We start from the raw sequence: 23,102 nt of genomic DNA on the forward strand, positions 1-23,102 counted from the left end.
CATTAAAAAGTTACCACACCACGGCCTGGTGTGGTGGCTCACACCTGTCATCCCAGCACTTTGGGAGGCTGAGGCGGGTAGATCATGAGGTCAGGAGATCGAGACCAGCCTGGCTATGATGAAGCCCCGTCTCTACTAAAAATACAAAAAAATTAGCCAGTCATGGTAGTGGGCACCTGTAGTCCCAGCTACTCAGGGGACTGAGGCAGGAGAATGGCGTGAACCCGGGAGGCGGAGCTTTCAGTGAGCCAAGATTGCGCCACTGCACTCCAGCCTGGGTAACAGAGTGAGATTCCATTTCAAAAAAAAAAAGTTACCACACCACTATACCCAGACCAGAATAAATACATTTATGCATATGTTTTTCTTCTCAATATATACATTTCTACACATTTAAACAGTCTACAGGTTTTTAAAAAGACAAAACAAAAATAGTATGTGTCTATTACAGTGAATATAGCTAACCTACTGTTAAGATTCAAAAGAGAACACAGATGCTGTAGACAGTAAATGTTTTATATGCCTAATAAACTTCTCATCAAGTAATCTGAAGACAAATTAGAAGTTCAACAAATTGAAACACTTATTTTTTTGTCCTAACCCTATTCTCTCCTGTCTCTTAGAAACCCAAATCTTTTCTCAATTTGCACTCTTACCTTCTGTTACTTTTCTATCCTTAAATCACCTTAGTTTGGGGTCAATCATTAAGTGTTTAGCATTAAAGATCTAAAGGATGGTGTAAAGCACTTGAAACTATTTGAAAAAACAATGAAATGCGTCTATATGATTAGCGCTGAACAGAGTACCAGGCTCGGAATGGAGAAAAAAAAAAAGCAATTTCTCTTTATCTCTCTTTTCCCAAAAATACACAGAGCAATTTTAGGCAAGTCATTTGTGTTCCCTGTAGCCATCCATAAATCATAGTAACTAGCCTATTTGTTCTTCAGGATAAAGCCTGGGAATATCAATAGACAAACTATGAATAGGACCCATCTACAGGGAGAAGTGGAGAGGAATCTCAGAAAACTAGAGATTTCCCTCTCTTATCAGAAGATGAACTCCTACCCAGAAGAATCTATTTTGTGTGTAATACAAAATAATTTCTTCACTTGGGTCAAATTGCAAGAATCCAATTGCTCTCTGCCAATAAACTCCAGGCCTGAGTGAAGGATCCAGTCAATAAATTTCAAGTTTTGGAAAAAGACCACTTTGTGTCACTTTCCGGAATTCCTTCTGGTTATTACCAGTGTAATACTGAATAATTTTAGAAAGAATAATGTTGGAACCTCTCAAACAGAATGATAAAAATTAAGTGTGGCTATCATGGTTTTTTTAAAAAAAGGAAATTTAAAGTTCATTTTACATTGGATTTTGTTGCTATGACATGATTCCTTTTTAAGAAGGAGGAATTGGCTGGACACGGTGGCTCATGTCCATAATCCCAGCACTTTGGGAGGCCGAGGCAGGTGGATCACGAGGTCAGGAGATCAAGACCATCCTGGCTAACACGGTGAAATCCCATCTCTAGTTAAAATATAAAAAATTAGCCTGGCATGGTGGTGGAAGCCTGTAGTCCTAGCTACTCAGGAGGCTGAGGCAGAAGAATGGCTTGAACCCGGGAGGCAGAGTTTGCAGTGAGCGGAGATAGCACCACTGCACTCCAGCCTGGGCGACAGAGCGAAACTCCATCTCAAAAAAAAAGGAGGAAGCAACAAATAACGGGAGAGGAGGTGCTAACTGGCCTAGAAATCTGTGTTACCAATTAAAGATTATTCCTTCATGACTGTTTTCAAATATGATAAGAATTCATATGTAAGGAATTCCATGGAGGGAAAAGAGGTACTAAAATAACATTATCTTAAAACACAACTCACATTTTCCATACGACAATAAAAATGTGTCTAACTGGGCTGCTTGGTTACAGCTTAAATGCAACACACATTGATGGAGGACTTGTGCCATTTTTAAGTTTATTGCACAGATGCTTAATTTGGGTTCTTTAAAAATCCTGTCATTTCATTTTTTTTGGTAGTTGGGATATTAAAATATGCAAATAAGCATGTTATAGTTGATCAGTGCTAATCTTTTTTGTAATAACTGATGTTCTCTCCCAACAGCCACCACTCCTTCTGTTCTTGTCACCTTCACCCGGGAGTCACAAAATGCTGAAGACAGTCACTTTTTACTTGATTCAATTTCAGGAGATTGTAACTAGGCCAAAATCCTCCACTTCCTCTTTCCTACTTTTCCCCCCCTCCTAATTTTATGGCTTTACATTGATTTACATGGATTTCACCTTTCAAAAATTATTGGTCTTTGCTGAATGCAAATAAGCAAATGGGAAAATTATATTAAGTTTGCACAATTGATCTCTCATCATTTCAAATGGTACCTTTGAACAGTTCCTGAAATGTCTGTCTGAAATGCTCCCAGCGTTGAGTGTCATCAAGAGGCGCTGGGTCACTCTGGGGAAACCCATTCTCAGTGATATAAATTACAGGGTTATTATATGTATCCTAGAAAAAGAGAACAGAAATGTTATTCCAAACAGATGTTTTTAAAAAAAGAAAGCTCATAAAATCAGGTACATTACCCTCTATCTTCTGTAAGCTACAATCCCAAAACTAGTTTTCATCAAATTGCACTGACCCTATTAACTTAATTTTCCATGCATTGACCTTTTATAACTAACAATGGAAACGCAAAACTGTGCAAATGTCCATGAAGACAGTCAAATGACTCTCATTATAATGAGAAGACAGAAATATCTTTCTTCCATCAGCATCTGTTGACTGTCACTGCTCCTTAACCCCTCAGTCCTGCCAGCAGCTACATTCAACATCCCCCACAGGAGGGGTTCTGAAAACCTGTACTTGAAATTTTAATTTTAGCTAACTGGATGTCATCCAATATAGTTGAGAATCAAAAAAAAAAAAGATCCAGCTATCTCAATCCTTAAAATGTCTTTTATAATCATAGTTGTGACACCAGATTGAAAAATATATCCAAACTACTTCTATAGCCACAACTAACTTTAACAACAAATCCTAGACTTTGACCACTGCTTTTGAAACCTTTACTAGCTAGTTACTCCTCATCAGTTCAAATCTTAATCTGCTCTTCCCAGGCCAGCAAATGTATGTGCTATTACCTAAAGTAATTCTTTTTCAGGTCCATATATACATATACATATGCCTGTCTTGCCCACCTTCACATATTTGGGTGTAATGGACACACAAAAAATAATGCATTTACCTTAATATACTTCAGTAGTTTACGTACTCCCCATGGTACCACATAAATCCAATCCACATTTTTCCAAGATGGATCTGGAAAAAATTCAATTTCCGCATCCTGGAGAATACCTAATTCTCCTTTCTTGTTCTCCTGGTATTTGATTAAGCGAGTTGTATAATATTGCACAGCAAAAAAATCAGCAGTGCCTTTGATCATTTTCTTCTCTTCTTCAGTGAATTCTGGAAGCCTCGATGATGGATAGCCTTGCTTTTGACTCATGGAGGCAATCTGAGACTTGACAACTTCAGGATAATCACCATCGATGAATATGGGTTTAGCAAAGAAATCCAGATGGAATTTGATGGCTCTTTTAGCAGCTTCCTGGTCAGACACTGAGTTGGGATCTGCAGGTTCCAACCAGACCGCAAAAAGTGATAGGGACACCATACCTTTCTGCTCTTTTCGAAACAGGGAATCATAGCTGTGCCAGGATCTGGCATGAGCCTTAATCAAATTATGAGCTGCCTGATAACCTCCAGTTCCAAAGTGAGGGATACCCGGAGGAAACATACCTAAGTCATATGCCATCACAGAAAGAACATTAGCTTCATTTATGGTGATCCACTGCTTGACACGATCCCCAAAGGTACTGAAGCAAAACTGAGCATATTTGTCAAAGGATTCAATGATAGACTCTGACAACCAACCTCCTCGGTCTTCTAAAGCCTGAGGCAAATCAAAGTGGTAGAGTGTCACGATGGGAGTAACCCCATTTTTTAACAAATCATCAATGATCTTGTTGTAATAATCAACTCCTAGGAGGAAAAAAGAAAGTGTTCAAAGAAGAAAAGTTATTTGTAGTATATTGGCAATAAATTTTAAAAAGGGAGAAGATCAAATAATTTTCTGAATGACTTTTATTCAAAACAAGTTTTATTGCTTCCTCAATATAATCAATGAAAGACTGAGAGGAAATACTTAGAATTCCAAAGAAGAGTAGTTGATCAAGAAGTAGGAGTTTAATGGGGTGACATGATTGAAAGATAAATGTATTGAAATGGATACATTTAGGCAGATCGCTGTTACCTAACTTTGTGTTATTTTCATACCTATTCAAATGATTTCATGCATTTCTATGTATGCTCATTTTTGTCCCTTAGCCCCACTAGAATACAAGCCCCATGATAGCAGGGGGCTTGTTTAATTCACTTCTGGATCTCCAAATCCTGGGACAGTACCAGAAATTTAGAGGTTAATAAATATTTGTTTAATAAATGCATGGATCCAATGGTATTAAGTATAAAGTAAAGGAATTGATCCAGATGACTGCCTTAATGCTTTTCCAGGTCTATTAGTCTCACAAGTCTAGGAAAAGAGACCTACTGAGAATGAACTAGAACTCAACATCTGCCCCAGAATCTGGGTAACAAGGGCAGACAGCCAGAGGCTTAGGACATTAAGAGTACCCGGTTGGAGGTTTGCTCTAAAACCCTAACATAGTTCATGGGGATACACAGCCACCTCTGGCTCTCATCTGGTTTTTCCAGGACTGCAAGTGTGTAAGAGAGAGTTTTTAGGCTTGCTGCCGAGTTCAGAAGAAAGTTTCTAAATTGAACATGCCCTGGCTCAGAATTTATGTCAAGAATTCACTGAATCTAGCTTAATGATGATGCTTAGCTTGGAATAGGCTTTCTGGAGAGGCTGATGTTAGTACTTCATGTGGTTTTATATTTAAAATCATGGAGACAACCTAAGCTTAGACAAGAGAAGCTGCCCTGTTTTAAGAAGTTGTTTCCTGGATAAAGATTATGAAGTCATATGTAGAAGTGTGTTGCACTGAAAGTTTGCCTAAGGAAAAGGTCCCTTTCTTTTTTCTTAACCTAGGAGCCTTCAGTTTTTAAAAATAACAACATACTTTTGTATGCATTTCATTCATTCGATCATTTGTTTGTTAATTCCTTTAATACACATTGATAGAGAAACTGCTACATGCTTGACATACAAACAAGCAAAACAAATACCACCCTTGTGCTCAGGGAGCTTATTAGCAGAGACTACAGAGAAATTCATAAACAATTACAATAGAGTAGTAGATAAAGTACAGAGTCCTGTTTTTTATCTACAAAAGGTAGTACAGATAAAGTACAGAGTCCTATTTAAGGGATAAGTACAGAGTCCTATTTAATTTATGAAAAGGGATATCCATCCTAAACTCAGGGTATTTGAAAATATTCTGAAAGCAATGTAGCGTAATTGTTTCAAGAGTGAATTATGGTGCCAGACCACCTAAATTCAGTACTAACCCTTTCACCTACTAGCTCTGCGACCTTGGGCAAGATCCTTAATCTCTCTGAATTATCTTTTCCTGTATGAGAAATATGGATTATAATAGAAACCTTCTTCAATTAATTGTTGTGAGAGTTTAATGAGTAGATAAATTAAACATGTTTAGAACAGTTCTTGGCATATGGTCAGGGCTCAGTACAGGTTAGCGATCATCAAAATAGTAATTCTTATTGTTATTAGTGACATCTAAGTTGATATTTAAAATAGGAATACAAGTTAATCACTTAAGGTGAGGAGAAAAATGTGATCAAGGAAGAGAAAAAGAGGAAACAAAAAAACACAAAGGAAATGTTAAAATAAAGACCATTCAAACGAGAAAAACAGACTATTTACTCAGAGTTTGCTGTATCAAGAGAGTCGGCCACCAATACTTGCATTTGGCAGGTATTCAAATACAGTCAGGACAGAGGAAAAGCTTTAGAGTGGAAAAAAGAGAACCCTTGGGTGTGGCCTGATTAAAGGTTGTTGGCCTTGGGAAGCATTGGAGCGCTAACTAGAAGGAGGGCATCCTTTGTGATTAGTTTGGGGAGCATATTTGGTTTTCTCTGGTTGCTCCTGAGTTGGAAGCAGGGAGCAGGGGGTAGAAAATAGAGAAGGTATCAGTTGACCACACTGTGACTATTCTGGGCTGCTTGCTGCAGAGGCTGTGGTTTGATTTTCTGGGTTTCCTTTGTCAGTCAGAGTTTTATTATCAGATATGACCCGGCCAGTGTTTGTCTATTCACTCTCTTTCTGGGAATAAAAAGTTCAGTATAAGGAGAATGTATCAAAAGAGGAATAAGAATGGTGAGAGATGAGCAAGGTAAGCAGAAGCCAAATTATGCACAATCATGTGTTTTCTCTCTGTCTGGGTAAGCGGGTATTTTTGACACCAGCTCATTTATTTTGCAAACTGGAATGTACTGTGAATCATGCATAACAACTCCATATTTGGAAGACACAGTTCTTTGCTATTTCTCACTTGGTAGCAGAAAAATTCATCCTACCCCTAAAGATGTCCATTCTCTAATCCATGAAACTGGTGAACACGTTACCTTCCATGGCAAAAGGGACTTGGCAGATGCAATTAAGGTATGGACCTTGAATTGAGAAGAGTTTTCTAGTGTCCAGGTGGAAACAATATAATGACATGAGTTTTTAGAAGTGGAAGAGTAAGACAGAAGAGTGGGTCAGAGAGACGCAACAATGGAAGAAGAGGAGAAGTGGCAGCTTGAGAGAAACTCAACCCACTATTGCTGGCTTTAAAAATGGAAGAAGGGGACCGAACACGGTGGCTCATGCCTATAATCCCAGCACTTTGGGAGGCAGAGGCATGTGGATCATGAGGTCAGGGGTTTGAGACAAGCCTGATAAACATGGTGAAACCCTGTCTCTAAAAAATATACAAGAATTAGCTGGGTGTAGTGGTGCGTGCCTGTAGTCCCAGCTACTCGGGAGGTTGAGGCAGGAAAATCACTTGAACCTGGGAAGCGGAGCTTGCAATGAGCCGAGATTGGGCCACTGCACTCCAGCCTGGGCAACAGAGTGAGACTCTGTCTCATTAAAAAAAAAAAAAAAAGAAAGAAAAAGAAAAGAAAAGAAAATAGAGGTAGGGGACCACAAGCCAAGGAATGCAGATGGCCTTTGGAAGCTGAGAACAGTCCTTAGCTGATAGCCAGAAAGGTAATAAAGACTTCAGTTCTACAGTCACAAGGAACTGAATTCTACCAACCTGAATGCACCAAGAGACAGAGTGTTCCAAAGATCCCTCAGAAAGAAACAGCCCTACAGGTATCTTGATTTCAGCCTCACAGACACCCATGTCAGACTTCTGACCTACAGAACTCTAAGGTAACAAATTTGTGTTGTTTTAAGAAGCTAATATGTGATCATTTGTTACAGCAGCAGTAAAAACTAATATACTCATGAAATTTTATAAACTTTCCTTTTTTCTCTCAATGAAAGAGTATTTCACCATCCCACCCCTGGGCCCCTGTAAACCCACATTTCTGCATTTGTAAATGAGATATCTAAAGATAATACGATAAAATAATCTGGGTATTGGTATGTGAGAGGGTTTTCACAGCCAACCCTTTCCATTGACTATGAACATGAAAATAGTATTAGCTTTTGACTATCGAACTCGTACTATGTGTACCAGATGTCATGCATTTTGCCAAATCCAAGCACTAAGCTCTAGAGATGCGTGTTTTTATTCCCATTTAAAAATGAGAAAACTGAGATTCAGAGAGTCTCAATGTTGACAAATGGCGTGGCCCATATTTAATCCCAGTCTGTCTCACTATAAAGACTAAGCTGTTCTCACTATGACATCCCACTTCTCATGTTTACTAATGTTCTTGTACCAGAAACATATGACTCTATTTTACCAGCCTTCATGGTCACTAACTTCAGATCTGATCACAATATCAAATTCCTTTTCCCCCTCTTTGTGGAGAAGTCATTAATGATGGACAATCAATGTAATTCAAACCACATGATAACCGTCCGTTGAAATGAAGATAAGTAAATCTTAAGAAATTTTTCTTCTCACACATCAGCACAGCAGAGAAACAGAGCATTGCATAGTTAATATTCACCATCCCAGAATTAAGCACTTTACTTCTCGATCACAGTTTATTCAATGTTGTAATGAAACTTTTCCATGAAATGGAGTGGGATTGTTTTTTGGTTTTTTTGTTTGTTGTTTGTTTGTTTGTTTTGAGGCAGAATCTCACTCTGTCTCCCAGGCTGGAGTGCAGTGGCACGATCTCAGTTCACTGTGAACTCTGCCTCCCAGGTTCACGCCATTCTCCTGCCTCAGCCTCCTGAGTAGCTGGGACTACAGGCGCCCGCCACCACGCCCAGCTAATTTTTTGTATTTTTAGTAGAGACGGGGTTTCACTGTGTTAGCCAGGATGGTCTCCATCTCCTGACCTCGTGATCCACCTGCCTCGGCCTCCCAAAGTGCTAGGATTACAGGCGTGAGCCACTGTGCCCGACCAGAGTGGGATTTTTAAGAGGACAGCCCCAGACCCAGAAAACTCAGTCAAAGGATCTTGAACAAGTCACTTGGTCTCTCTACACTTCGGTATCCTATCTATAAAATGGGACTGTTAATACTGCCACCTTAGGAGCATGTGAGTATTGAATGAGAATAAATTTGTCAAAGGGTTACTTAACTTTGTTTTTCAGAATGGTGTAAGTCACTGATAAACAAATTCTCTGAATAAATGTGTATTTTTTAAATGATCACCTGTTACCAATCTAGGGATTCTGAAACTTTGAGAGGTCATTTGGATCCCGTTCTGCTTCTGGGTATTTAGGACAGAATTGATTATTTTAAGGATTAAAACTTCTATAGCTTTCTTTCATAGTCAGTATTATCTTCTCTGTTTTAATTAAGCTCATTTCTGCGTATTTGATCTTAGAAAATATGAAACACATTTGAGGTAGAGGTCTTTTAGATATAAGAGAAACCAACCAACCCACATGAACTCAAATACAAAGGTGGCATTGGGGGCAATTGGGTAGTAGATGTAGATGCAGCGGACATTATTTTAAATGACAGAAATAGATCGGGGACTCAATGACAGAAAATAACGGCAAGTGGAAGTCAAAAGAATTGAAGTTGGAAGCTGAGAAGATCTTTGCTTCTCAGGGAAAACTGATCTCTTTCATCCCAGCTTCTCTCAACACATCTGCTCCATTTCTTTTCTTCTTTTGGAAACAGCTTTCCCTTCTGATTTGAGCAGCAGAGACAAAACCAAAAAATATAAACTTAAGAAAGAACCAGTTTTCTTTACACACTCAATCTGTCATGGTCTCAAAATGGCCATCCCACCTGCCAAAGCTACTTCTGTGCCCCAGTGCCAACCACCAACCAACTGCCTCTCAGTACCTCAATTCAGAACATCCTTGAGGGAAGAAAATAATGGAGCAAACTGTAGTACAGAGAATTCAACTGGTTTGGCCATATTTTCCATGAGGTCACAGCTCATTATACATCCAAGGGAAAATGTCTTTCCTTTGTCCTGTCAGCTGTGACCTGGAGTCAAGCAGGATTATATAAAACAAAGATATAGGGGAATTCCCTTAGAAGAAGGCATGGCTGGAACTTGCAAAGATGATGTCTCAATTTTAAAAAAAAAATTGATCTAGAATCCTCCTTCAACAAAAAAAGTAACATAAAATTCACTTTGATCTCATGCTTACCATCATGCATCAAGTTTACACCTTTCTTTGGTTCACACCTTTCTAGATTCACACCATTCACACCATCAGTTTCTTTTCTTTTCTTTCTTTTTTTTTTGTTTTTTTTGGGGGGGGGGGTTTGTTGTTGTTGTTGTTGTTGTTGTTTTAGACAAAATCTCGCTCTGTCACCCAGGCTAGAGTGCAATCTCAACTCACTGCAACTTATGACTTCCTGGTTCAAGCAATTCCCCTGCCTCAGCCTCCCAAGTAGCTGGGATTACAGGTACATGCCACCACACCAAGCTAATTTTTGTAATTTTAGTAGAGACAGGGTTTCACCGTGTTGGCCAGGAGGGTCTTGATCTCCTGACCTCGTGATCCCCCACCTCCCCTCAATTTCTTTAACTGCTCCTGTGTTCTCTTGCCACACTGTCTGCATTAGTTTTCTATCACTGCTAAAACAAATTACTACAAACTTAATGGCAGGACCAAGACAAATGCGTTATGTTACAGTTCTGGGGACCAGAGGTCCAAAACAGTGCTTATTGGGCTAAAGTCAAGGTGTCAGCAAGGTTACATTCCTTTTGGAGGCTCTCAGGTGGAATCCATCTTTCTACCTTTTCCAAGAGGTAGAGGACACCTGTATTCCTTCCCTCATGGCTTCTTCTCCCATCTTCATCCTCATTTCTTCTCTTTGACCTCTGCTGTAATCATTATCTCTTCTACCTCTTCTCTCTGACTCTGATCTTTCTACCTCTGTCTTTTAAGGACCCGTGTAATTATACTGGGACCACACAGATAGTCCAGGACAATCTCCTCCTCTCAAAATCTTTCCCTTAACCACATCTGTAAAGTTTGTTTTACCATGCAAGCTAATATACTCACAATTCCTAAGAATCAGAACATGAACACCTTTGGAGGGCCATTTTCAGTCTATTATAGTGCCCAACATAGAATACAAGATTAATGCTTGTTTAGTTAATTTATTTAAACCATTCCTGCTAAGAACACTCATAGTTTAAATCTTAAAGTGAGCACTAAATTCTGCACAAGTATTCCGCCTTTTTTTATTTCCAATACTTGGGCTTCCCACTAATCGTCTGAAATTTACATTTGTGGCAGATATGAACATGTACTTGAGCAGTTGAGAAATACAGGAATATATTATTTCAGTTGCCAACTCAATCTTTTCTTGTTAAACCTTGAAAAACTGACATTTGAAAGAGACAGTCTGTGTAACAATTCCACTTCATAAAAATATTCTTCCAGTTTGGGGATATAGAATTTTACAAGTTTCCAAATGTCCTATAATCAAGATTTGAAATGGATGGTCAAACACAGAAAGGGGGTTCCTTGGGAAGAACAGTGACAGGGACTTGCTAATTCTTCACATGCTCTTTGAGAAAATATTTAAATGAGAAAAAAGAGATGGACTTTCCAAGTTAAAACTATTCCAACTGCTTCAACAGATCACTGCACAAGAATGAGCAACTGCTTATTGAAATGCCACCTCCTGGATGCACCTCCAGTGCCCTCTTGTTCAAAGCAAAGCCTGTAATATTAATCAGCTATGGTTTTACCAAAGCTAGGGCCAAACACAAAAAGCTCAGTGCTACGGGCATGTGATCCCCACATGAGATCTGCATGAGCAATTTCTCCACAATATTCGGGTGGTTTCCATGGCTCCGGTAGCACCACCTCCACTCTCCGGTGGTTTCGGTTTCCTTGCTCTTGGATTGCTGATCTACAGTGTACCTCTACGAACTTCTGAGTATCTCAAGTTGGTTTTCAAAGCTTAATATGTTGACATATTGGGACAGGTATATAATCTTGTATCTGAAAATCTTAGGGGCATATGAGTACAGAATGTTTGAGTTTTAGAAAGGAAACAAGGAGCATATACCGTATATTAACACTCTCAGTGAATCTGAGTCAGTATCTCTTAATATGTCAAATAAATCAATATTCTCAAAAACAGAATAAATATTCACAACAATTCAAGTTAGCTTTTGCTGCCAATTTAATTTTAGAAAGATTAGTAATAAGAGCCTTTTGGATTTTAGAACTTCAGATATGGCATTGTGGACCAATACTACAAGTTGGTGGGTTTTTGGTTTTTGTTGCTGTTGTTTACCATCCAAATGGAAGCTCAGTAAAAGCTCCAAACTCCTAGAATGAGTGCAAGGAGTTTTAGTACCCTGAGGCTTCCACTTCATTTAACCAACAGGGAAACTGTAGCACAGAGAATTCAAGTGGTTTGGCCATACTGACTGAGCCCGAGACTAGATAAAAGATTTTTTTGTTAGACAAGCCTAGGTTGAACCTAACTAAATTTGTCATTTTGGCAAATTTATGCCTAACTTTATTTCCGATGTTAGCATTATTCCTTCTGTTTAGAGATGCCCCTTACTCATAGGACTGTTATGAACATTAAAATCAACAAAAATATGTCCAATGTTTGCATGGTGAGCTCTGTATATTGTATGCTCAATGAAAGGTAAGCATTACTACCCTTAGAGTCATTTTTATGATTGTTATTGACCTAATTCAATCAAATTCAGTAATTTTTACTGAATCCCTTCCATGGATGGTGCTGGACTAGATTACAAGGGTAACAAGGCAGAATTATCTACCCATTACACTGTAAACAATTCCAGGGATTCTCTAATATGAATGTCATGAGTACTTAGCACAGTCCCTGACACAATAGACATTCAGCACACTTTCATTGAATTGAATTAAACTTAAGGCACTGATAGTCTAACATGGGATATAGTAACAGTTAACAAGGAAGAATGTGAGAACTATCTTAAGAGCTTTGCAAAGTGCCATGAGAATATAAAAAGAGAGAGAGGAGAGAGAGATTTTTTTTCTGGCTTAGAATAGAGAACTACTTTAAAGAAGAGGGCAATTGTGCTAGACCTGAACAGCAGGACAGGCTTTCAGTAGGTATACTTGGGGTTAAAGAAAGCCCATTCTAGGCAGAAGAAAAAGCTTAAACAACTTCCTACAAGGTGGAAAACTGCATGGTATGTTTAATAAGTAGTGGGTTACTTATACTTACAGATAAAAGATTGTAGACCTGTACCAATGTGTGTTTGGGATATTACATGATCATATGCATGGGGTAATTTCAGCCTGCAAAGTTTTGGAGGTGTTAAGTCTAAGTCAAATTGAGCCTGGAATGATATATGAAGGAATATGGATGCATATTGAGGTTTTAAGTAACTGAATTATTATTACTATTATTATTATTATTTGAGACCGAGTTTCACTCTTATTACCCAGGCTGGAGTGCAATGGTGTGATCTTGGCTCATGGCAACCTCCACCTTCCGGGTTCAAGTGATTCTCCTGCTTCAGCTTCCCAAGTAGCTGGGATTACAGGCACGTACCACCACACCCAGCTAATTTTGTATCCTTAGTAGAGATGGGGTTTCTCCATGTTGGTCAGGCTGTTCTCAAACTCCCAACCTCAGGTGATCCACTTGCCGCAGCCTCCCAAAGTGCTGGGATTACAGGCATGAGCCACTGTGCATCTTTTTCACTTTTAGCAGGAGATGATCAAAACAATGTGATTTGGGTCAAGCTTTAGGAAAATTGCTATGATGGCATCTTATAGAAAGTAAAGGACAGAGAGAAGGGGAAAACACATAGATCCATCAAGAATATATCAAAAAGTCCTTATAAGAATGATAAACACCTAAACTAGGGCAGGGGCAAAAAGAGGGATTAAAAGATAAGTTAAAAAGTCATAATTAGAATGGACCATATTCAGCAACCCATTAGATGGAAGAAGAAAACACAAGACAGGATTCAAAGGTTACTTTTGTTTTTTAGACTTTGGAGTATGGTGGTGCCAGAAAGAAGGGAGAATACAGATATTGGATTAGGAAGATTGAAGATAATGAGTTCACTTTTAAACTGAACAACAAATTACCTCCCATTCAACATAAATAAAACTAGTCAGTGATGGCAAGAAAGTAGACATCTCAACAGGAGCAACTGGTCATGGGCCAATATCTTCAGAATCAGGGAATGAAAGGACCTGCTAATCCTGCACTGTCCCTACATGAGGGAAGCTACTCTGAGGTTGATTCTACCTGTGAGTGCATGAGTTGCAATTCTATTTCATGATGCAAAGATTACTCCACCTTAAATAAAATGAGCTTTTCAACTGCACAAACCCATCTAGGAATTGTCATCAAGGGTTGTTCTATATAGGGGATCACATAAGTTACTCATGAATAATGCCTTTGTATCAATGAAGGTTCTTGGGATGGGAGGTATGGTGAGGCGGGCAGGTGTTCTCTTAAGTCATACAAGTGAGGCCTCTCCTTAAATTTAAGAGGCTCTCCTTAAATTTTATGCCCTAGGCACCTCATTGCTTCACTTAGTCCCAGTCCTATGGGCAGTGTAAAATCTTTTCTAAGACAAAGTAGTAATAAAGCATCTTCATTAAGAAACCATATGTTGTAGTGCAAGGTTGGCAAACTTTTCCTGTAAAGGACCAGATAGCAAATATTTGAGGCTTTGCAGGCCATATGGTCTCTGCCCCGACTACTCAGTTCTGCCATTAAAGTGGAAAAGTAACCATAGAACATAACATAATGAACAGGCATGACTATGTTTCAATCAAATTTTATTAACAAAAATAGGTGACAGGCCACATTTGGCCTTCAGGTCATTGTTTTCCAACCATGCTTTGTAGAAAGAGCTTGCTAGACCTTAGGTTTAAATAACAGATCTACCATTTGCCAAATATGTGGATTTGGACATACACCTCTGTAAAATATGATCACTATGCCTTCCCTACTGGTGGTGAGAATTAAAGAAAATGGGTGAAAAATGCCTCCTAAATAACAGGCATTCAATAGAGCAATGAGTGGTACTTTTACTCACAAGCCATAAGAAGAAGAATAGCTAACACTTACTAAATGCTTATGAAATGTTAGCTACTGTGTTAAGCACTTTACTAAGATTATTTCATTTAACCTTCCAATAACTCTCTGAATTAGTCACTATTACAGCATTCTTTTCTATTCATGGGGAAACTGAGGCACTGAACGATGCCCAAGAGATGTTTGCCCAGATGGCAAGTGATGTAGCTGGACTTAACCTTAAGTAAGTGAACTGCAGGGGCCTTGATGCTAATCCCTATGCTAGTTAATTAGCTCCACTAATTCAGCCCTAATTGAGGTGCTTAGAATCATCTCAAGTTCTTAAGGACTTTTCATAACTCATCACAGGGTTACACAACTGAAAATAGTTTAATACAAATTTTTAAAATTTACCTTCAGATTAACACTCATGTTATATAATAAAACACTTATTCTAACCTCCCTCTCACTCACCACCCCCAGAAAAGATCTCAACAGTCAAAGGAAACCAAAATATTACTGTGAAAACTAATGCAAACCCATTTCAAAAAATTCATCCCATAATCACTCTAAAAACTTGCAATTTCAAAGCTACATTGCAGAATAGCATACTGGATTAATTATGCCAGACTGCAGCAATAACCTTGAATTAAAGCTGCAACCTTCTATTTTTAAGAAACACTTGCCTTTCTGGTTGATGAAACCTGTCGTCCCATCAGGTAACAGACGTGACCAGGAAAGAGAGAAGCGGTAATGAGTCAATCCAAGCTGTTTGATACATTTCAAATCTTCCTCCCACAGAGTGTAGCTGCCACAAGCTACATCGCCAGTCTGGTTCTTGAAAACTCTCTCTCCTCCCTGATGAGTAAATGTGTCCCAGACACAAGGGCCTTTTCCATCTGCATCCCAGCCTCCTGAGAAAAAGAAGAAAATGAAACAGTTACACTCTTGACATCAAGAGGCATATGTGGAATGTAAATATTTGTCACCAAAAGAACATACCTCATTAACTCAATGTACCATATTTACAACTTTAAAATATGCCTTTGAAATAACATGCATGAGCGGGTTATGTGTTTAGCTGTCCTTGATCCCTGAAGCTGACTGGTGGCAAATGAAAAATTATTGCATAGCGCCGCTGCATAGCAGGCTTTCATGGTTCATTATCTGAAGATCTCCCAGCTGGTAAACAGAGGCAGGCCCCGGCTTATAAATATATGAGTTGAAACATCCCCTCCTTGCAAACATTCCCCCCGGCCATGACTGACACGCCTTGTCCTTATACGTGACAGGATCTCGGGACTTTATATATGGCCCTTGATATTTAAACCCTATTCTCCTATTCTCTGACAATGGAGGCTGTGATGGTCCAGTCCATCTCTGGAGGGGAGGGAGCCCTGGTTTCCACCATTGTTGATATGATATTGCTATCTGAAATTCATTCATTCATACCGCCCTTGATTCAGCAAATGCTATGTGTCAGGCAGGATACCAAGTCCAGGGAATACCAGAGTGAACTATGTCGTGTCTCCTGTTTGGGGAACTTACATAACAGCCAATGTAAAGGCCCTTTCTTTTTCAGAAACCAGGGAAGGGCATGTATCCAAGTGTGGGCTGGAGTCAGAGGAGGTCTCTTTCTGCTCAACTTTCCTGTAACCCTAAAAATGATCTAAAATATGAAGTCCATTAATTTAATTAAAAGAACATATCCAGTGTGTTTATCATGTTTTATGTATTAAAACTATGTATAACAATCCATGTATGTTCTGAGCATATACACGTGAGGTAGAAGTATCACATACCTGGGAATGATCCATTCAGGTGAGTGATCACCTTTGAGGAAAAGAGAAGGAAGTGGAACCAGGGAGGGGTCTACAGGGCCCCCAAATGTATCTCTTATGTTTCATTCATTAAAAAAGGTAGAAGGTATATGCTGGGCTGTTTATTACATTTTTCTCAATCCATTTTTATAAGCCTAATGTATAATATCACAATCCCTTCTTATAAGCCTAACGTATAATATCTTATAATTATTATGTAAGAAAAGAGATCACAGCTAGAGTAAAGTAGATGAAAACAATTACAGGAAGGTCCTCCACGTCCTCATTGAGCATCTACATACTCATATTTCATGCACAGATCTAAAAGGATACGATATAGTCTCCAGTTCCAAACTCAGGACAGCAGGAGTGATAAGAAATCATGGACGGCGCCATGAGGATACAGAAGAGGCTGCTAAAAGAAGGAGCTCTGACAAAAGCAAAAGTGATCATTGATATCAAAGTTGAATACTAAATACCTATACAAAAAAAAGCTATGAATATTCGAAAGTATTTTACTTTGGAGCCATGTAATTATAGAAGCAAATAGTTTTACACATTCCAGTGACTCTCAAGTTATGTCTACATAGGGGGTTTAGAAGGAATGGAGATAAAAGAAGAGTAGTATTCATAGAATGAAATAGTAACAAATGCAAAACTAAAATTTTTGAAGTATGATGCTCATAGTTTTGGATGATTCATTTAATAAATGAAAAAGCTTAATGTCAGCTTAAGCAGTGGTGTATTGGTATATATTTAACTCACTATCTGTTAAAAAATAAGCATAGACCTAAATGTATATATGTTTATTATCAATTTTGCTGATATAAAGCATGCATAATACACAATTTACAGATAATAAACTATGCAATTCTCTTTTCTATGAGCTCCATATAACCAACTGATTCTCATAGAATGCCCTTTTAGATTTTTGGCAAAGTCATATTGGTGGCTGTGTTAGCCTGTTCTCACACTGCTATAAAGATACTACCCGAGACTGGGTAATTTATAAACCAAGGAGGTTTAATTCACTCACAGTTCTGCATGGCTGGGGAGGCCTCAGGAAATTTACAATCATGGGGGAAGAAGAAGCAGGTACTTTCTTCACAAGGTGGCAAAATAAAGAGAAGTAGTGAAGGAGGAGTGCTTTCTTTCAAACACTTGTAAATCCATCAGATTTCATGAGAACTCATTCACTATCATGAGAACAATGGGGGGAACCACCCCCATGATCCAATCACCTCCCTTCCTTGATGTGTGGGGATTACAGGGCCCTCCCTCAACAAATGGGGATTACAATTCAAGATGAGATTTGGGGGCACACAGAGCCAAACCATATCAGTAGCCAAGCTACAGTTGTAATTTGACAAATGTGTGTAGTTATTATATGACTTTTGGTTAATATTTTTGCTTATATTCACAGGCAGAAGGAAAAGAACACAAAAGATGTACCAAAACTTCACTTTTAACCAGTGACATGAGCTACTTCTCTGCTGAATCAGGTAATAGTTTTCAAACACTGGAAGCTCTCCTCAATTTTTGGTGCTACTCACGCCACAGCCACAAACATAACTTACTTTTAAGTGGAATCTGTATTATTAACATGTTTCCTATCACTTTTTAAGGTCTAGACAACTAACAAAACAATAAATCAAATAATGACTTCTAGTACCAGTCAATTTCTGCAACCATGATATCACTGAAGGCAGAGCTGGGAAAAGATGAGCAGTAGCAGCACACCATATTACAGTGTTTCTCCTGTTCAGATACAAGAGATCTAAATTACCTCAAGACCATAGAAAACAGTGAAATTTGGTAATTAGTTAAGTAATGATTTTAAGTGTTTACTAACTTTGTTTCTGATATACATTATTTACCTATAAGCTTATATGAATAATTTTTAATAAAGTCCGTGTTAAAGAATTGGCTCACACAAACTCAATAGGCTCTCGTGAGCCAGCACAAGCCGGCTTCACCACATCACTTACAAGTAACTTGAATAAGATCACACCGTTAGTAAGTAACAGTGCTAAGATTTGTATTCAGATCTTAGAAGTCAAAGATTCTGCCATTGGCCCACGCTGCTCTTAGTAATAATTACACAGAGTGATGAAGAAAAAGTCAACTATGACCAAACTACTTCATTTGTCAAGACTAAGAAGTGCAAAACATAATTTATACACTTTGGAAAGTAGTACAACCAACATAACTGAAACAAGGTTTGACAATTTTAACAGGTCAATGTCACTTAGTAGGAACATGTACTGAGGTGGAGTCGCTCATTCTCCACATGTACTAGCTAGACAAAGCAGAACTAAACAACGTTGTTTCTACAAAAATCTAAACTTCAAATTGATAACTAACAATTATAACTGAAATTGGATAAAAATCATATAAAGACTAGTATTTGTTATTATTTTTAATCTAAATCTTACTAGCTGAATGATATTAATAACTCATTTGTCCATTAGAAATTTTCTCCCATTGCAATTATGCCCACATTCTAAAAGCATGGTGTCCTTTATGATGACTACTGTTTCCAGGTGGACTGCATACTCAGAGTCATCCTCCAAGCAATTATGATTGTTGGATTACATGTAGGAATAAAAAGTGTACTTTTTAATGCATTGTTAATCTAGCAGAGTTTAGGTGTTCCAAAAACAAAGAGGGAGGGGTAATTCAGAGGCATAAGTGAGTAGTGATGCAGGCTTTTGTACTGGGAGTGTCTGCCAAGTTCAGACCTTCTTAGCTTTTATTTTAATGGCTTGTGGAACAAGGGAGAAAGGAGATAAAGTCTAAGATGCACCAAACATGAAAAGTATAAATAGAGATTGTCACAAAAAGCTGGTATGCAAGGACTTCATACCCTGCGCAAGAACTAGAGACAAACCCGACCTGCAGAAAGAGAGAACAAAAAAATTAGCTTGATTCAAACTTGGTTGGAGAGGGGAAATTACTCCTCAACATTTGTAACCACAATTCAGCCATCAAACCATTAAGTGTGAGAATGGGAAAAAGATGTTTTTCAGATATATGAGGTCTCAAAAATTTTCCTCTCTTTGGATAGTACCGGAGGATAAATTTTACTAAAACAATGATATAATCAAGGAAAATAAAGATCTAGGGTCCAGGAAAAAAAGAAATTTAGGAGAAGAAACTGACAAAGAAAATCACTGAGTGATATTTTATTACTCTGTTCTCATGCTGCTAATAAAGATATACCTGAGACTGGGTGATGTACACAGGAAAGAGGTTAAATTGACTCACAATGCCTCAGGGCTGGGGAGGCTTCAGTAAATTCACAATCATGGCAGAAGGGGAAGCAAACATGCCCTTCTTCACATGACAGCATCAAGGAGAAGTGCAGAGTGAATTCAGGCAGATGAGTTCGCTCATTATCATGAGAACAGCATGGAGGTAACTGCCCCTGTGTTTCAATTACCTCCCACCAGGTCCCTCCCATGACACGCAGGGATTATGGGAACTAGAGTTCAAGATGAGATTTGGGTGGGGACACAGTCAAACCATATTAGATATGGACTAAATTGTGGCCCCTCAAAATTTATGTATTAAAGCTTTAACCCCCAATGTGACTGGATTTGGAGATAGGGTCTTGAAGGAGGTAATGATGGTTAAATGAAGTTATAAGGGTGAGGGTCTAATCCAAATGTCTAGTGTCCTTATAAAAAGAGAGAGAAAGATCAGGAATGTGTGAACATAGACAAAAGGTATTTTGTTTTGCAAACTCATGCAGGAGTATAAAGGCAAAGGGAAACTACCAGGATGATAGCTATGCAACAGACACAGGGACTACTCAGTCTGTTTGAGCAGGTGACAGGCTGTGAGAGCTACTTCCTCAAGAAGATGATACAAATAGAGTATCTAGTATGTTGTATTAGTCTGGGTTCTCCAGAAAAGCAAAAACAATCAGGTATAGATATATTTTTATTATAGTAATTGGCTCACTCAATTTTGGAAACCAAGAAGTGCCACAGTCTTCTATCTGCATTCTGGAGAACCAGAAAAGCTGTTAAGCTGGCGGTATAACTGAATCTAAGTCTGAAAGTCCAAGAATCAGGAGTGCCAATGTATGAGGGCAAGAAATAAGTGTCCAACTCAGAGCAAATTTTCCCTTCCTTGCCTTTTGTTCTATTCAAACCAACTGATTAGGTGATGCCCACCCACATTGATGAGAGTGATCTTCTCTACTCAGTCTACAAATTCCAGTGCTAATCTATTTCAGAAACACCCTCACAGACACACTTAGAAATAGTATTTTACCTGCTATGTGGGCATCTCATAGCTCAGTAAAGTTGACACATAAAATTAACCATTATGTAAGTTTTATTTAAAAAAATGAATTATCATGGGACTTTCAACAGTCATAAAAGTAGAATAACATGAAACCCATGTACTTGTCACTCATCTGTAGCAGTTTTTAGCACTTTGCCAATCTTTTTTGTCTGAATCCACCCAAGCTTCCTCATTCAATCTGTAATCATTTTAATGTGCATCTTGAACTAACAAAAATATTGTTCTAATTGTGGTAAAATACACAACATCAAATTTACCGTCTTAACCATTTTTAAGTGTATAGTTCTGTGACATGAAATATACTCATATTTTTTAGCAACCATCAACACTATCGTTTCTCCAGAGTTTTTTAAATATTCAAAACTAAAACACTGCAAAAATTAAACAATTACTCAACATTCCTTCCTCCTCCAAGCCCCTAGTAACCACCATTCTACTTTCTGGTTTTGACTACTCTAGCTACCTCAAATAAGTGAAATTATGCAGTATTTGTCTTTTTGTAACTGATTTATTTTGCACAGCATAATGTCCTCAAGTTTCATTCATGCTGTAGCATGAGTCAGAATTTTATTCCTTTTTAAGGCTTAGTGAAACTTCATCATACGTGTGTACCACATTTCATTGATCCACCATTTGTCAATAGACACTGGGTTATTTCCAGTTTATTCTGAATAATGCTACTATGTACATAACATGCAAATATCTCTTCAAGACTCTGCTTTCAGACCTATTAGGTATATACCCAGAAGTGGAATGGCTAAATCATTTGGTAATTCTCTTTTTAATTTTTTGAAGACCCACCATACTGTTTTCCATAGCACCTCCACCATTTTACATTCCGACCATCAGGGCACAAGGTGTCCTATTTTTCCACACTCTAGCTGACGCTTGAAATTTTCTGTTTTTTTCTTAATAGTAGTCATCACATTATGTATGAAGCAATGTCTCATTGTGGTTTTGATTTGCATTTCCCTAATGATTAGTAGTGATAAGTACATGAAAGATTCCTTACATCACTAATCACTAGGGCTATCTAGTATGCTAGAATGAGAGAAAATGTACAGAAATAAAAAATATTAGATTTAATTAGCAATAAACACACAGAAAACAAAATGAACAAATAGAAGACAAGTATTAACTTTGTGTGAAAATATTGTTCAGGAAAATTAAAATAATAACAGTATACTATGTGGTTCAGGTGTAAATAAGTTTCAGTGGTTACAATGAGGTAAACCTTGACCACTGACCTAAATACAATTAAAATCTGATTATTTGGGGAGGATTATGGTATTGGAATCTTTCACAGAGTAGTGAAGGAGGAAGATAGAAGGGAAGAAGACTAACAAAGAGATAAATGCTCATCTTTCACAATCAGAAGTTAACTGATTATGCCTACAGTAGAAAACATCAAGAACTAGTAATACTAGCATGTTAATTTAAAATACAGAAGTCAATGGTAAAAAGATGATTGGAAGAGTTAAAAGAGTTTCCCTCTAGAGAAGGGGACATGAAAGTGGCAAGACATTGATGGTTTCAGAAACAATCTTGTTTTGATTCTTTAAGTCATTTTATTATATTAAATTTAGCATGAAAATAAATTAAGAAAATGTATTTTTTAAACATAAGAAAAGACAGAATAGTAAAAAAATAGTAAATTTGTAGATAATCTAAACAAACTATTAACATATAAAGCAATAATAAAATTTCTATTTTGTGAGAATTAAAAAGAGTAACAAGTAGATAAAACTAAAATGCTATAGCAGAAAAGAAAAACCCTAGAAATCAAATGGTAAAATATCAGAGTTAAAGTGTTCTCAGGCATTTATATTGTTAAGAAGAGGAAAAAAGATATTGATTAACATTTTACTTTGTTACATTTTGTATTTAGGTCAAAATTTATAGTAAAGCACTCTTAGAAATGAAACTTGTGGTTTTTAAAGAAGAGCCAAACACATCTATAGCAAGTTCTATGCCAGGCCCCATCCTAGCATGTTATATATATTAACTCCTCACAACAACATTATAAAGTAACTGTCATCCTTATCTCCATTTTTAGAAAAAGAAACAGAAATAGGTTAAGTAACTTGCCCAGATTAGTAAATGCTAAAGCTGAGACTCTAACTGAGACAGCTGGATCTCAGAGCTCATACTCCTAACCATCATGATAGTTGGGGAAAACTAAATACATCAAAAAAGAGCAAGAAAATGAAAAAATAAAAAAATACATAGTTAGCAAAAGAAAAAGCATAAAGTCAGATGGCAGGACACAATAAAAATGATCCATTCTAACAATATAAGTCAATGAAGTAAACTAGGTGAAAAAACAAACATTG

At 37.8% G+C, this 23,102-nt stretch overlaps 1 protein-coding gene across 1 annotated transcript in view; it reads right to left on the bottom strand.

Annotated features, from left to right (window-relative positions):
• LOC103246284 (cytosolic beta-glucosidase) overlaps window positions 1-23,102 on the bottom strand; it is a 124,885-nt gene that overhangs the window by 66,167 nt on the left and 35,616 nt on the right. The window contains exons 2-4 of the mRNA XM_008017751.3: window positions 15,322-15,549; window positions 3,256-4,052; window positions 2,393-2,516 (exon numbers count right to left, since the gene is read on the bottom strand). Of these exons, the coding sequence (XP_008015942.3) occupies window positions 2,393-2,516; window positions 3,256-4,052; window positions 15,322-15,549 (1,149 nt within the window). The remainder of the gene's footprint in view (window positions 1-2,392; window positions 2,517-3,255; window positions 4,053-15,321; window positions 15,550-23,102) is intronic.

This window comes from Chlorocebus sabaeus, chromosome 27 (genome assembly GCF_047675955.1).
Source record: "Chlorocebus sabaeus isolate Y175 chromosome 27, mChlSab1.0.hap1, whole genome shotgun sequence".
NCBI lineage: Eukaryota > Metazoa > Chordata > Mammalia > Primates > Cercopithecidae > Chlorocebus > Chlorocebus sabaeus.